Source organism: Camellia sinensis, chromosome 2 (genome assembly GCF_055761805.1).
Source record: "Camellia sinensis isolate YWXY chromosome 2, ASM5576180v1, whole genome shotgun sequence".
NCBI classification, from domain to species: Eukaryota; Viridiplantae; Streptophyta; class Magnoliopsida; order Ericales; family Theaceae; genus Camellia; species Camellia sinensis.
In genome coordinates this window covers 27,269,628-27,286,072 of record NC_138962.1, presented here as the reverse complement: position 1 = coordinate 27,286,072, position 16,445 = coordinate 27,269,628, and the positions used below count along the sequence as shown (strand labels likewise).

Here is a 16,445-nt window from a genome sequence, read left to right as displayed (position 1 = left end):
GGAGTGGGCTTTTCAACTAGCTTTAGGGGTGGCTGGTGGTGTTCTCATTTGTTGGGATAGTAGGTGCTGGTGAAGGAGGGGAAAAAGATAGGGGGTTTCTCCTTGTCCTGTTTGTTTTGGTGTCTTGACGATGGTTATCAGTGGGTCTGTACTGGGACGTATGGGCCAGTCCAAGGATCGGAGAGGCTAGTTTTTTAGGAAGAATTGTAGGCGGTGGCATTTCGGTAAGGGGTGCCTTGGTGTGGAGGGGGGGGATTTTAATGTTATGAGGAGTCCAGCGGAGAAGTTTGGAGGGAGTCGGGTGACAAGGCCCATGAGGGCTTTCTCTTCCTTCATTGATAAGATGGAGTTAGTGGACCTGCCTTTACAAGGGGGAGGTTACACTTGGACTAGCGGCAGGGCAAGTTCTCGGATTGATAGATTTCTGGTTTCCGGGGATTGGGAGGAGCAATTTTCTCGAATGATCCAGTTACGGTTGCCTCGGCCAGTTTCTGATCATTGGCCACTGTTGTTGGATAGTGGGGGAGTTCGGCGTGGCCCGGCACCATTTCGTTTTGCGAATATGTGGTTACAAGCGGACGGTTTTTTGGAAAGAGTGGGGGCATGGTGGGGGAGTTATATTGGGGTAGGGTTACCGAGTAATCAATTGGCTCAGAAATTAGAAATTGAAACTTCTTAAGGCTAATCTGAAAAGGTGGAATGTAAAGGTTTTGGATCGTTTGGAGGTTCAAAAGGCCAACATTTTGTCAGTCATGGCGGACTTGGACGAGAAAGAAGTTGAGGAGGGACTTTCCGCGAAAGATGTGGTGTGTAGGGATGTGGCTCGTCAGGATTATGCAAAGTTGGTTCGCGTGGAGGAGATCAGTTTTCAACAGAAATTTAGATGCCTATGGTTGAAAGATGGGGATCGGAATACAAAACTCTTCCACCGAGTGGCGAATGCTCATCGGCGTGTGAATCAAATAGGAAAGTCACGGGTGAATGGGGTGATGCTATCATCAAAAGAGTATATTGGGGGGGTGTAGTGGGCTTCTTCCAACATCTCTTTCGTGATCCGAGTGAGGGTTGGAGGCCGGGGTTGGATGGAGTGGTTTTTGATTCTATTACTAAGGAGAAGCGCTTGTTGCTTGAGAAACCTTTTACAGAGGAGGAGGTGTTCGGGGCGTTGAGGAGTATGCCTGGGGATAAGGCTCCGAGGCCGGATGGTTTCTCTATTGGTTTTCTGCAGCATTGTTTGGAGGTGGTGAAGAGGGAGGTAATGGCCATGTTTGCGCAGTTCCATCAGACGGGCCAGTTTGAGAGAAGTTTGAATGCTACTTTTATTGCTTTGATTCCCAAAAAGGGAGGTGTGGAGGACATTCGAGACTTTCGGCATATCAGTCTATTAGGTAGTGTTTATAAGTTATTGGCCAAGGTTTTGGCTAATCGACTTCGTGGTGTTTTAGAGGGGGTGGTGTCAAAGTCTCATAATACTTTTATGGGTGGTCGGTAGATCTTGGATGCTTTTCTAGTAGCCAATGAGTGTGGATTCGCGACTTCGTCAGGGGAAGGTGGGGATTATTTGTACGCTGGAGATTGAGAAGGCCTATGACAATGTTAATTGGCAGTTTCTTCTATATGTGCTGGAGAGGATGGGTTTTGGGAAGCGTTGGCGGAGATGGATATATTTCTGTATTTCTGCTATTCGGATGTCTGTCTTGGTGAATGGGACTCCGGCAGGTTTTTTCCCTTCTTGGCAAGGTTTACGGCAAGGTAACCCTTTGTCTCCACTTCTATTTATTCTGATTATGGAAGCATTGAGCCGGTTGATTCGTAGGACGGTTCAGGGGGATTTGTTAACCGGTTTTGAGGTGGGGGTGGAGTCAGTTCCTTTGGTGGTTTCTCATCTCTTTTATGCGGATGATGCTCTAATTTTTTGTGATGCGGATGCGGTTCAGGTGGGCCATTTGCGGTGTGTATTGCTTTATTTTGAGACAATTTCAGGGCTTCAAGTTAACCTGGTTAAATCGAAATTGATCCCAGTCGGCAAGGTGGCTGGCCTGTCGGTGTTAGTGGCAGTTTTGGGTTGTAATGTGGCTACCTTACCAGTTTCTTATTTGGGACTTCCTTTGGGGGCCACCTTTAAGGAGGCAAGGGTGTGGGATGGGGCGGTGGACAAGGTGCAACGGCGGTTGGCAGGCTAGAAGCGACAATGTTTGTCCAAAAGGGGGTGGCTTACTTTGATCAAGAGTGTCTTTTCTAGTATTCCGACGTATTTCATGTCAGTGCATTTGATTCCTGTGGTGGTGGCCAAGAGGGTGGAGAATCTGCAGCAGGATTTCTTGTAGGGTGGGGGAGGGAGGGGTTGTCATTATCATTTGGTGGATTTCGCAAGAGTTTGCATTCCTAAGCATAGGGGGGGGGGGGGGGTTTGGGCGTTTGAAGATTGGTGGTGTTTAATAAGGCTCTATTGGAGAAGTGGTTGTGGCGTTTTGTGAAGGAAAGGCAGCGGTTGTGAAGAAGGGTGATTGTGGCTAAGTATGGGGAAGACAGGGGGGTTGGTTTTCAAAGAGGGTGGCTCATTCCCATGGTCGTGGGTTGTGGAAGGGGATATGGTTGGGGAAAGGGGACTTTTGGGGTAAGGTTCGGTTTCAAGTGGGGATGGGGGATAGGATTCGTTTTTGGCAGGATCAGTAGTGTGATGGGGTTTCGTTGGCAGTTATGTTTCCATTGATTTATGCCATTGCCGCGGATGGGGCGGAGATGGTTGCTTCAGTGAGGGTGAGGAAGGGGCAGTCAGTTGTTTGGAATGTTCGTCTTCGCCAAGATATGCAAGATTGGGAGTTAGACTAATTGATGGACCTTCTGGGTTTCTTGTATGGGCTACCGCAGGAGGGGGTTGGTTTAGATTCTGTAGTATGGGATGTTCGGCGGTCTAAAGGGGTTTTCTCAGTGTCTTCCTTTTATGAGGTGCTGGCAGGGGATGATTTTGGTGTGTTTTCTTGGAAGTGTATTTGGGTGAAGGGATCTCCAACTAAGGTGGCTTTTTTCATTTGGACAACTGCTTTGGGTCGTATTCTTACTATTGATAATTTGATTCAGCGACGGCTGTATTGGTCAATTGGTGTTGCATGTGTTGTAGGGATGCGGAACCGGTGGATCATTTGCTTCTTCTTTGTCCGATAGCGTTTACACTCTGGAATTTTCTTGTTAGTTTGTTTGGCTTGGCATGGGTGCAACCGGCCTCTGTATTGGGAGTATTACAGAGTTAGGGTGGGGCTAGGGTGGGGAAGCGGTGTTGGAAGGCTTGGGTGCTTTCTTCCCATTGTTTGCTTTGGTTGGTTTGGTTCGAACGGAATAGGAGAGTGTTTCGGGATGAGTGCCATTTCGTTGCATGGTTAGAGAGTAGACTAGTGTTAGTGTTGCATAATTGGGTTACGGGTACAGTCGACCCAAATGTTTTGGTTTTTGTGGATTTTGTAGAGGATTTAATTAGTTAGTTTTTTTTAGCCTTTTTATTTGGTTTTTGGGCTTTCTTGTATTTTTTGCATCGTCTTGATGCTTCTTAATAAAGTTTGGATTATTTATCAAAAAAAATAATAATAATAAAAAATCCATAATAAACAAGAATGGCAACTGTACTTGATGTAAGTAAACACACTTGTGGAAAATATGCACTGAAGACAAAAAAAGCAAGTAAAATTAAATTGTTCACCGATATATCCTGTCTTCAAGCAGCTGAAGTCCTGTTCTGAAGTTTTGCAGATTGCCCTGGGACTGGCATGAGGAAAACTTCAGCCCAAGCAGCATCAAGGTAAAAAAAGTTCCAGTACCAGCTGGATGGCGTGAAAAGTTCCAGGGAAGCTTTGTGGTCCCTTGTAACATCCGACCAAGAAGTAAGAGTTGCTCAACACTTTCATGTCGAACTACCTATACAACAGGATGGATTAGCGGATGGGAAAAAAAGAAGAAAAGAAGAAACAGGTAACCACCTAAAATAAAATCACAAAAATTGAACATCCACTTAAGTTGAATAAATCAAAAGTTTATCCAACTTTAATACCAACAGACATAGAAGGGAAAGCCCACAAAATTAACAACATAGGTAAATTTTCTCGAATAATTAAAAGAAAAAATGTCAGTACATGAATGCGACTTCTTTCGTTGAGATGAAAACTAAAAATAGGAAAATGGGATAGGTTAAAGCAGCATTAGCGTCAGGTTAAAAAAATCATTGTGACTAATTTTATAAATAAATAAATAAGTGATCAGGTTGAATCAATTACTTCTTTATCATTTCAGGTAAGGGAACCTGCAGCACACCTGGCGCAAGTGACTTCATTTTTCCATGATATGCCAGGTAAAATGAAGGTTCCAACCTAACTTTTCAACCAAGTTTACTAAGTTCATCACTAGATTTTTTAACCTTCTATTATTTTAGATCAATCAAACACATACTCCCGCATCCCCTCCACATCCAGGATTTGAATCTTGCATCTTTCTCTTTTGTGGTGTTAGGATATATCCTCAAGCAAATAGCTGGTGGTACCAAATTTGTCAACATAAATCAAAACAGAAATCAAGTCATTAAGCAAACTGACTTCATACATTCTGGGTATCACCTTTTTGTTCCGCTTTATATCCAAATGCTAACTACATTACAAAGCAAATCACTGTACTACTAAACTGCACAGAGTTGAAGTAGCACAAATACTTTCATAAACAAAATGTGCCCATGTTGGATGTGTATAAGAAACCAATGCTCCTTAGATGCACCTAAAAAAAGGGTACGAGTTTTTTACATAAAGAAAGGGTACATTTTAAAGAAAAAATAGCAAACAAAATCAACAAGAACTATTAAAATTCTAAACCATTTCCAAAGCTAGAAGAAATCAAATGTAATAAAGGTTCAACTAAGGCGAGCGAAGAAGATGAGTTGTCATAATTAAATGTAGCCACACACGCATGCAAGTATTACTGCCATCTCTCCGCAGCCATTTCCCACATGTGTTCTTGGACCACAGGAAATAACTGTAAAGAGGCTTTTCATAACATAAATATAAAAAGTGATGAGAAAATTAAACATAAACATTCTGCAAAGATCTCCTTTTCACAATTTTAGCTGAGCACCCATTAACATAATAACTTGCCACATAAGGATGATCAGAGTTATATCAGGAGAATGAATTTATACTAGTGAAATGAAACAATTTTGAGTCTAACACCCATTAGAATTGGCACATGAGTATTTTATCAAGTTCAAAAAATCATTATAAGCAACTGAAATTCTATTATAACTCAACCTGTCCTCATTGAACATGAGCATGGCACATGTGGCCCAGCAAATGTAAATTTCCATTAACAGTTGCCTGAGGATACTTCAATGCCCTTGCAAGATTCATCAGTGTGTATACAAAACCGAGACTAGATATGTCATGGATGAAAAAGTTAAGACATAGATATTTATCAACAGAGAACAGCTGTGATATGCATGCTAATTACCACAATCCAACATATATCCTTCCAGCTCCCAAGGCAGTAATGGCTAACAGAAATATATATTTATTCCTGACTTCAACATGTAAGGGATGAACAATGTTCAAAAAATTCTCAGATTCAAATCAAAAGACTACCATAGAATGCAAAAACTTCTCAATTGCACAATACTATAAAGCATTCCAACTGAAGTTTGCTGTATATTTGATAAATACTATGGAAAACACAAAAATTGCAGCTGAGTTTTCATGTCTGTGATTCAGGGGGGTGCTAAAAGATGTGACAATTTCTCACCTCAAAACGGTCAATAAAAAATCCAAGCCAGAGTCTATGAGCAATTATTTGTTGGACAGGATCCTTTTCTGGTGGCATTTCTGGCTCTCCAGGTGCAAGATGAGGCCTCAATTTTGCAGCAGGTCCATAATACCTCACTTCTGATGCAAAGAGACCTCGTTTCATATCGATTGTCCACAACCAAGCATCAACAAGCTCAGCAAGAACAAGAGATCCCAATTGAGGAGCAGCAGAAACTAACCATGTCCAGATAAATATACCAGTCTCCATTGCTTCGGGAGTGGAAATGTACGCTGGACACCAGCAAAGAAGACGTAAAAGTTGTGAAAAGCTCTCCATATTTGATTTTTTATCAGAACCCTGAAAATATCACCCACCATATTCAATAAGAACAAAATAAGGAATTACATTACATTCTTCAGTACACAGAACATATGGACAGAGATCTATAATTACCAGATTTGAAAGAAGCAATGCAGCAGCCTGGGAGCAAGTTTCACGAAACAATGATTTATCCACTTCCCCACCTTTCTCTGCAATGTTAACGAACTGTTGAAGTAGACGCACAAACTTGGTCAGCATAATCTCATTAAAAGCATCATTTTGCTGGGGTGGTTGCTGAGAAAACACTCCAGATCTCAACTTTTGAAGGTTAATACCAAGCCCAAAGCCAGTTTGTGAAGTCTCTGGTTGAACTCCACCAATGCTTTCATACAACCTTCTCATGCCCACAATTTCTCCAGCATGGTTACACTTGACTGTTGCACTAACTACACCTGTATTGAGCACCTCCAAGTTAAAGGCCTCCATCAATTTCAAGTTTGCTCCAGATGCAGCAGCAGCAGCAGCCATCACCGCTGGAATATTTGCAGTTTTTGTGCCACTCCAATCATTTTTACCAGTACCAATCCGTATCTCAGTCAGAAGAGAAACAACATCAGAGGCAGACTGCGCTTTTTGCCATGTGTTTGCTTTACAGAGCTTTTCCTGATGTATAAAATAAATAAGAAAAAGAGAAAGAAAAAGAAAACAAGGTTCTATCAACAAATGAAATTAAAAATTAAAAATAAAACAAACGTTATGGAAATGACAACAATAAAAATTGGGAGGATCAAAGTAGTACCATAGCGTCTGCGTGACAATGAAGGCATGTCTCATATAGGTCACAATAAAAAAGCATTTAAAAAATAACAAGGCACTAAACACGAGTCCAGAGGTCCATATGACATTACCAAACACCAATAAGGCCACTATAATGACTTACCAACATAAACTAATTATGGGTGAGAAACAAAATTTATTACATTACATACAAATATCCAAAATATTGTTGGTATTCTTTCGAACAGATTCAAGATGACAATCTGATCACGTACAAATATAAAGTAACATCCTGTGAGAAACTGACGGGAAATCAACATCCACTAACATTTTATTTTGTGGATAAAAAGAAAAAGAAAACAAATGTCATATTTCTTGTGTCATTGAAATAATCTGAAGGGCATACTATAAGATGATTCAAAATTACAAGAGTCAACAAACCTGAAGAAGACCCTGGCTAGTGCATGGAGCATATGAAAGTGAAATAACAATCCATTCCCGAACAATTCTTTGGTACAAAGAGCGAACATTAGCCATCCATGCAGGATCATGTACAACAGCTGAGGGTGGGTCATTATGCACTGAAAATAGTAGGGAATCTAGACAGGAAGAGTTCCACAGGATCTGCACGAGTGTAATTCGGCTGTTTAGGTGTATTCAGCATGTCAAATGAACACAGAATAAAGTTTGAACTAAATGAAAACTAAAAAATAACAAATCAAAAATAAAAACTGAAATATAACAGAAACTGTTACTGCCCATAAATTTTACCACTGGTTTACCAGCAACCAAACAAAAAAATAGAAAAAGAAACTTCACCTGTGGAAACTTATCTCTAAGTCGAGTCAACAAGTTAACTGAGATATCCCGAATCTGGTCTTCCCTTTGAGCCATATTATTTATGAGAAAACATGCATGTGCATAAAGAGTAGACTCTCTAATCTTGGCTTCATTGCCTGCCCCAGATGTCCGATCCTCCTGCACTCAGACCTAAAGATCAGTAACATTCGCACAATAAAAGCCTGAGAGAAAAATAAATAAGAAAAGCAATATCGTACAGGAGGGGTAACAATTATAACTTCTAAACTTTACATATGACAGGGCATGAATCCACATGAAAACAAAAACAAAAAAATCAGTGCCACACTCAGTTGAGCCAATACAAATTTAAAGCATGCAAGTTTAGCTTTATTTTCTTTTCAACTGACCAACTTTTATAACGTAAACTAATTCTAAAAAAACACCTCCAGAGAAGGTATGCTAAGGATCTACCTCAAAAAGCTCCAAAGTTTCTACTTAAAGAGTAAAGGACAGAGGTCCACGCCCCGTGAAGATCCAAGCTATGTTACCTGGAATGTGGATCATTCCCGTATGTGGAACGGGAACGTAATACGCAACATGCCCTAAAATGTGGTATAATATGAGTAGACTAGTATAGATTACACTATAAAAATTAAAGTTACTTCTAGAAAAATTTTCTTTTAAAATTAGGTATCCAACAAAATGTATATATATTTTTAAAAATCATGTAGCAACACATTGTTCTCCAATAGAGAGCTTTGGAGCCTGGTCTTTTTCAGTATTTCGAGTTCAGTGGATTCTTTCTATTACTGATCTTTTGGCTTGTTGGGAACAAGAAGGCATGCGGAGGGACAAGAAAGCATGGGATGGAAAGAAGCCCCACTGTGTATTATGTGGAATATTTGCAGGGAAAGGAATCACGGGGCTTTCAAAGGGAGTGGAACTTTCTAGTAACTGTTTAAAGGGGATACTTCTTGCATCCCATTATTCTTGGATGAAAGAGTCTTTCCATTTTTGCACGTCATCTTTTATTGATTTTTTAGGGGATCTGTATATTCCTGTTGATAACATAAATGATCTTTCCGTCACATTTTGTGTACTGGTTCTGCGGCCCCACTTTTTGGTGCCTGTTAATATAATATTATCATTAAAAACAATAACATAAAAAGGCTGAACAAGCCTAAGAAGACAAGTAACGAGGATATTTCCAATAAGAGATTAATTTATTTAGGCAACCTCTGGCAAGAGAAATCATGTCTTTATGAGCCAGAGAATTGGATACCCTCAGAGCACAAAGAACAACAAAATATAGACCCTAACTCCACCATTTATACAGAGTACAAAATGCATCCAGACTCTAGACCCACCAGCCTAGGCCATCAATGCATAACAAGAACCTTTGGTGCCCATCAAGTCATATATTCAAGGCCCATTAGCTCATTAATAACCAGAGTCAATTAATATATATATATATGGACGGCTAATTTCACTAATCAAGTTGATTCACATGTAAAAAAAGAATCTACTTCACTTCTTGCATGTTAAGTAGATAAGAATAAAGAAACTATGTAACATCCACGTTTCCATACTTCTTCAGTATTTCTTTATTCAATAAAACAAAATAAGCTAGCTGGGAAGCAAAACAAATTATCAGAAACAATGTTCTATAAGTAGATTAATTCCTCCACCAAAAAAGGGTTGACCGGTTCCCTCAAGCTGTCAACCCAAGCCAACGGGAACTGGTTCCTAAGTTGCTTAGCTGTCTGTCTCAGTTTAACATTGATTAATCTGAATATCACTTCACTTTATATCTGGACCAGATGCAGACTTGATTTATTTTCTCTTTGTATTCCTTGCATCACCTTCATGCTTTTCTGATAAAGTTCGATTATTTATCCCAAAAAAAAAAAAAAGATGTAGACGATGTAGACTTGTGTTCAACTTTCAACAACAATGGACTGCTTTGCCACAAATTTTTTTTTTTTTAAACAAAAAATCCAATTATCAATTTACAGTGATCTAATCTAAGAAACACAGACACTTCTAAGAAGGTAACGATGTCGTGTCTAACACCAACACGACACTCATCGGACACTTCCCAACACTTGGACACACATGAAACATATTACAAGTTTGAATAAAATAACTTGAAATCCAATGATAAAACAAAAATAATGTAAATTTATACATATTTTTCTAAATTAAACTTTATTAATTATTATCTTTACTTTGACTTAAATATTAAATTATATGACATGTAACAATTTTTATCCTTATGTATGACATAATAAATATATAAAATTATATAGTTTGCACGTGTCATACAATTTTTTAAAAATTTATGTGTTGGCGTATCACTATCGTGTTACGTGTCCATGGTTTTTAATATTTGAATAATAACTGAAAGAACACACCAAGTTTGTCATTGGATAAAAGATCGGGTTATTTTCAACTCGTTTTCTATTGTTTTCACAAGGGAGGCTAAAATGTCAAAAAAGTCAAAATTATTTTTGACTATAGAGCAATCACAATCATCCCACATATCATATTCAACACATTTAATAAAAAGAGAGGAAACTTTGGTCAAACTTTTAGAATTATTAAAATTTGTGAACATGGTAAAGACTAAAGAATAACAAAATCAACTTCAATAACTAAATATCAGATATCATGTAAAGCCAAAGTCATTCTACAAAATTGTCAGAGGATGAATCATGTTTTTGCTGATTTGGCAAGTCTCATAGGATCAAAATCATCAACATGAGAACACCAATAAAAAGAAAAGGGCCACAAACCAACAAGCCTTAAATGAAATGAAATAAAAATACCAGCCACAAAACTGCTGTTTCAAAAGCCCGATGGACAATTGCTGTCAAGCACTGGGAAACAGCCGGCATGAGGTTTGGAGTTTTCAGGTATTCAAACACACAGCCAAAGGCACTTCTAGGAGCAGTTAAACTAGGATCACCATTAAGAATGCCACCGTTGCTGCTAAATCGTATTATCTCTAAAAAAGCTACCGCAAGGAGATAAGTAGTCTTCACACCTGGAAAAGTTATAATGAATCAAAGGCTATTCACACACCAATTGTTAGACTAAGAAATCTTGTTTCAATAACTTCATAACTCATAAGCCTATCAAGCAAAGCCCAAAACCACCAACTTCACTCATTTAAAGCCAACCACTGTTGGCCTGCAAAACAATCACAAAACATAGAAATCCACTTGTGTTTCAGAACTGAATATTAGGGAGTATACCAAACCTGAAATGCCACTCATTGCTGCCACCTCAACTCTCCCTCCTAGAGCAGCAGAAAGAGCAGTTCTTTGGGTTACAGCAGCTTTCTCATTGCCACTCCCTCGTTGACTACCAGGATTATGAAGAGCCTTAAGCTCCAACTCATCTTCAAGCCATTTTACAGAGCTAACAACCTGGAGCAAAACAGATTGTTATGTCAAAATTTTATCATTACAACAGCAGCATAAACAATAACATCTCTATTAGACCATTGCATAAGTATCAAACATTAGTGATATATCAAATTAATAAACAGCCAGCCCACCTTACCCACATCCCACATGGCATGGGGACTTATTAAAGGAAGTTATGTCATTAAGGAAACAACTCACTTTGCACCCCCCAAAGAAAATAAGGACAAAAGAAACGAAATAAAAGAATTGTTGACATTTCTGATACAAGTCAAGCACATAATTCACAATTCTCAATAAAAGATGACAAACTTATATAGTAAAAAAATGGTAATTTATGTCTGTACTTGAATTGCACAAAATTATGTGCTTCCCAGATCTTAAGTTTGCATGTATATATGCATGCTTATGTCCATGTCCTCACTCCAGATGTTAACTTTTTCAAGATTTACGTTGTTAGCTTATCCATGTCTCATGTCTGTAATCGTGCTACATGGTCCCCACTACTGCATGAAACCTTAGGCGAGTTTAACATCCAAATACATATCTTAAGAAGAAAGAACGCAAAAGCAAAAAAGAATTATTTCCCTCATTAAGGCAAGAACTCCATAAGAATCAAGTCTTAGGGTAAGGTTGCATTACCCATCACACGAAGCTTCAAAAGCTTCATGCAGATTTTCACTCAATTCTATTAGGTACATAAATCAGAAGTAAATTTATGTAGGCCTCTATAGTTGTCCTACTTACTGGGAGTAGGAGTTTAAAATAAGAAACTATGTGTCTTTGACTGCCAAGACTACTCTAAACCTAACAAAGAAGATACACAGAACAAGAAACAAGACACATAATAGGAACCATGGACCAACACTACAGATCTTGTTAGCAAATCAAAAGGTTACAAAAATATGCGGACTCATATGACCTAGTAAAACATAAACAAATAAATAATAGCAGCTAACTTTTACCATTGCAGCAAGCAAAAACCGCTACTTGCAGAACAATTATATAGGGCATGTTTGGTTATCTTTTCATCTTCTTTGTTTTTGTTTTTCATTTTCATTTTTCATGTTTTTAGAAATAAAACAATGAAAAGTTTGAGGTTTATGCAAGACAATCTTTTTCCTAAAAGTGAGTTGTTTTCACAAAATTTTCTCAAAATTAATTTTACAACGGAGACCAATAGAGGTAGTGAAGAGATGTGATATAGTGACGGTAGATGGGAGTGTTAGGGAAGGGGCATACCTAGGTTGATGTGGCCTTTTGATAGAATGGAGAAGAAGGATTCATATAGCCAACCCCATTTAATATGACTTAAGGCTTGGTTTGGTTTGGTTTGGTAATTGGTCAAACAAGTTCATAATATGTATTTTTGTGCACAAAATTAAAGAATTCAGAAAAGCTCTGCAAATTCATTTGACAATATCAATCTCCAAAGCAGCAATATACTGTATCAATTCCTTTGATAACTAAAACATTTGTGAAACGGGGAGCAACATTAGTTCTATCGCAGAGGAAAAAATGAAAAGATTAGTAAATCAAGGGTAAAACAGAATGGCAAAGGATACTTGTGTAAGATGAAACTTACAAGGGGTGGGGTCCCTTGAGAAATGCGCTGGACGGCAGAAGACCATTGAGTATTCCACATATATGGTCCACCCACGGCTTGAAGGGCAATTACACCCATACTCCCCACGCTATTCAGTGTAGTGGAAACAGACTTCATTGGAACCTCAGTTTTCATTATGGGAGGGGCCAACCCGAAAAGAGCAATGTAGAACCACAGGTTACGAAAAAACTTTAGAACTGAAGGTTCCACATCTACACTAGGAACAAAATCCGAACATATTTCAGCAACAGCAGGAAGTAGAGGTCCAAGAAAATCTGCTCCACTCCTGCAGATGTTAAGGTCTTGGTCAAGAAATGTCAAAGCACACACAGTAAATTAGGAGAATCAAATTGATGTGGGAAGTAAAACATGAACAAAGCATCAAAGGGAGCACAATTTTTCATATGATTAATTGATAATTAAAAAGGGGAATTGCACATCGAAGCATGACATGCCAATGCCATTGATCGTATTGTATTTAAAAAGAACTCTACCTTCCACTTTTAGACTCAGCAGCCAAGCCTACATCTGAGCACAAGGATAGCAGACGATGACGATAGTCTGACCGCAATTTAGAACTGGAAAGAGCACTAGCAATTAAAAGAAATCCTGCAGGAAGAGTCTAGAATGATTGAACCAGTGAGCATCCATTTAGTAGAATGAATTCCATTAAACTTGATAATCACATACTGTACACATATGAAGAGCTATGGTACCTCAACACGTTCTGTTGTGGCTTCTGGTGCTAGGGTTTTACTTTCAGCTGAGCCAATACTGGAGAGTTTACTCAAATAGCTTCTTGTCATCAGAACAATAGTTTCACGATAAGACTTTTCAAATCCCAGACTCGCTATGCAAGAAACAGCATCAAGAAGCTGCAGTAATGCAGCCAGTACGTGTTGACAAACCATGGCACCCAATTAATGATATATAAACATTTCCAGTGAATAAATAAATAATATTTTAGATGCAAAAAGACAGAAAAGATAAAGACATACAAAATCCTCTGAATCATAGTTGTCAAATCAAGAATTGTATCATGAATCAAAATCCTAAATTTGGGAATCATGAATCAAATCGAATGAAATTGATAATCATAAGATTCAGCACAAACTACCAAAAAAATATTGTTGGACAATCATATACATAAAAATAAATAAAATAATTTGATTTTGGCACATGTTATACCATAGTTCTTATCTAAGAACATGATTACACTATCTAATTAGAAAGGCATACAATGCCTTCACGGCAAAAGATGACTGTCCAAATCTCACCAACAATAAAATTATTTAAAAACCATAATATATTCTCTCGACATTTAAAAAATGGACCTAGAAACCTAAATAGAGCACAAAAAAGGAAAAAGTAAGTTGAGAACCCTTTATTTTAAAATGTAAAACACTTTAAAAGGTGTGTATGCTTAATTGCTTATTGTTCAAAGAAAAGTAAAAACAATTGTGAACGTGGAACCGTTGTGTCGGACTAACCTAACCCATGTCATATTAAACCATGTTTATTTCACCCCCCAAAAAAAGGGGGAATTACATCACAGTGGGAGAAAAAAAAAATTACAAAAACATAGAGGGATGCAAGTCACACTTGCACCCTCACATCCTTTCACTTGCACCCCATCACAAAACCACTTGCACCCCACATGTTTTTGTACTGTGTTTTTTTTTTTTGGTCTGTCCCACTGTTTTGAAATTCCCCTCCAAAAAAAAAAAGAAAAAGATAATTCATGGGTGCAAATTAATTTAGCCTTATCCATTCTTCAAAGATATATTTTAACGTTTTTAAAGAAAAAAATGATAGAAAAAAAATTAAGAACTAATTGAGTCTAAATAAAATTGATTGGATCCTATTAAACACTCTAATCACCAAAATACCAACAAATAATGTACATATATTGGTTATTTTCGTATTAAACACTCTTGCTTATTCTAACATTTTCACCAAAAAATAATAGGAAAAAAGGGGTCAAGCTATGTTGGATTCGATAGTTTCAAAAAATCGTATAAATCATATAGTGTGAATTGCATCATGAATCATGCAATTCACCATCCATTCTCTCCCAAAATAGATTCATCCATAAATTCCCATCAATCTATGCATGAATCATGAATCAAATAGTGAATTATAAGATTAAGTTAACATAGCTCCGAAGGGAAAATTTCTTACTCGTAGACGTAACTGGCCAGGAGTTGAAGCATCCCCCTCTTCTAATGTTTCAATGAATAGTGGCAATATCATGTCTACCACTTCAGGCTTCTTAACACAAACATTCAGATCAGCTAGCAAGCGTATAACATTAAGCTGCACAACAGGAGCTGGTTGCTTCTCTTTCCCATTCTTAACAATAAGAAAACAACAATATAAGCACCCCATTATTTACACAAACTAAAAGGGTACAACTATGGGCTTTCCAAAATAACATAACAAGGAACACAATAAATTCTCTAAAGCTAATTGAAAGACTCTGATCCTTAAGCTATAGTTAGAACCTATAAGATGTAAAACATTGGGTAATATTTGACAAAAATGTGTATGTATCACGAAGGAATAGAATATTCACTACAACTATGCAGATCTAAATTAGTTAAAGGAGCAAATAATAAGTACCCTATTAAGGAACTTGAGCTTTGAAACACTGATGCACCACTTCACTTCCATAAACTTGAAAGACATAAAGAAACTGAAGTATGCCAGACCTTAATCAAAAACATTCCCCACCCATGCATATGGTATGCCACATATTCAGAAGAAGAGGAAGAAACGAAAAGGAAAGGGGTGGAGAGAATTTCCACCCTTTGTTATAACAGAACTGGGAAAAGAAAGAAGGGGAGTTTTTGTACAGGTCCCCCATTTCCTTTCTATGCAAATGCGAACCAAAACGCCCAAAAAGAGGAACATTCTTTTACATTTTTGCCTTCAAACAGCACCCTCATATTAACCTGTACGCGTCTAATGGTAAACAAATAACCACTCTTTCATTCCTTCCTAGTTCAACCTTTCCACTGTGCTTGAACCAAACGGCACATGGAAGAGGAAGTGGGGCAACAATTTCCCCTCCTAGGTAAGCATTTTATATTCCTCTCATCTCAACATTCCATCATATTGTCAAACAAGTCATCATGTGCAGAATAAATTGTACCTAACAAGCCTAACCACAAAGTATTGAAAAAATAACCCCTACAAAGAGGAACAACAAAAGAGTATGTGATTAACACCCAACTTCCTCCAATACTTCGAGGATCATCAGTTACAAGCAATTTCAATAGTAAACAACTGATCATATAATTGCACATTAAAACATAATAATAATAATAATAATAACAACAACAACAATAACCACCTAAACCAAAAAAATAAAAAGTAGAAGAAATAAAACACAGACAGCATTCATAGGCAATTGCATAAGCATCCATGTGCATTCAGAAACTCACAAACACGGCATATGCATGTGATTATACATATAATTGTGTATGGCTGTATGGGTGTATGGGTGTATATTTATGTGTTTGCCATTCAATAACCAGCATTATAAGGCTAACCTCTTCCTCATAATCATTTCGTTCGCGAATACTCGTAGCTAATCCCATGATAAAACTGTCCACAGGAGACCGGTCCTTGCTCCAACCAAATTCAATTATCTCGCAGCTTGTTTTTAGTACACTCTCAAACATGGCTCCCTGGCTGTTGCCCCAAGTGTCAGCCTGTTTAGAAAAAGAAATGATGTG

The 16,445-nt window shown here is 38.0% G+C and overlaps 1 protein-coding gene across 2 annotated transcripts in view; it reads right to left on the bottom strand.

Moving 5' to 3' along the window:
* The window catches only part of LOC114293769 (phosphatidylinositol 4-kinase alpha 1), a 32,232-nt gene that overhangs the window by 13,786 nt on the left and 2,001 nt on the right, over positions 1-16,445 (bottom strand). For both annotated transcript variants that reach the window (XM_028237887.2, XM_028237888.2), the window contains exons 3-14: positions 16,260-16,421; positions 14,887-15,057; positions 13,422-13,580; positions 13,200-13,327; positions 12,685-12,991; positions 10,934-11,102; positions 10,500-10,717; positions 7,690-7,848; positions 7,312-7,494; positions 6,226-6,756; positions 5,770-6,129; positions 3,695-3,909 (exon numbers count right to left, since the gene is read on the bottom strand). In XM_028237887.2, the coding sequence (XP_028093688.2) occupies positions 3,695-3,909; positions 5,770-6,129; positions 6,226-6,756; positions 7,312-7,494; positions 7,690-7,848; positions 10,500-10,717; positions 10,934-11,102; positions 12,685-12,991; positions 13,200-13,327; positions 13,422-13,580; positions 14,887-15,057; positions 16,260-16,421 (2,762 nt within the window). The remainder of the gene's footprint in view (positions 1-3,694; positions 3,910-5,769; positions 6,130-6,225; positions 6,757-7,311; positions 7,495-7,689; positions 7,849-10,499; positions 10,718-10,933; positions 11,103-12,684; positions 12,992-13,199; positions 13,328-13,421; positions 13,581-14,886; positions 15,058-16,259; positions 16,422-16,445) is intronic.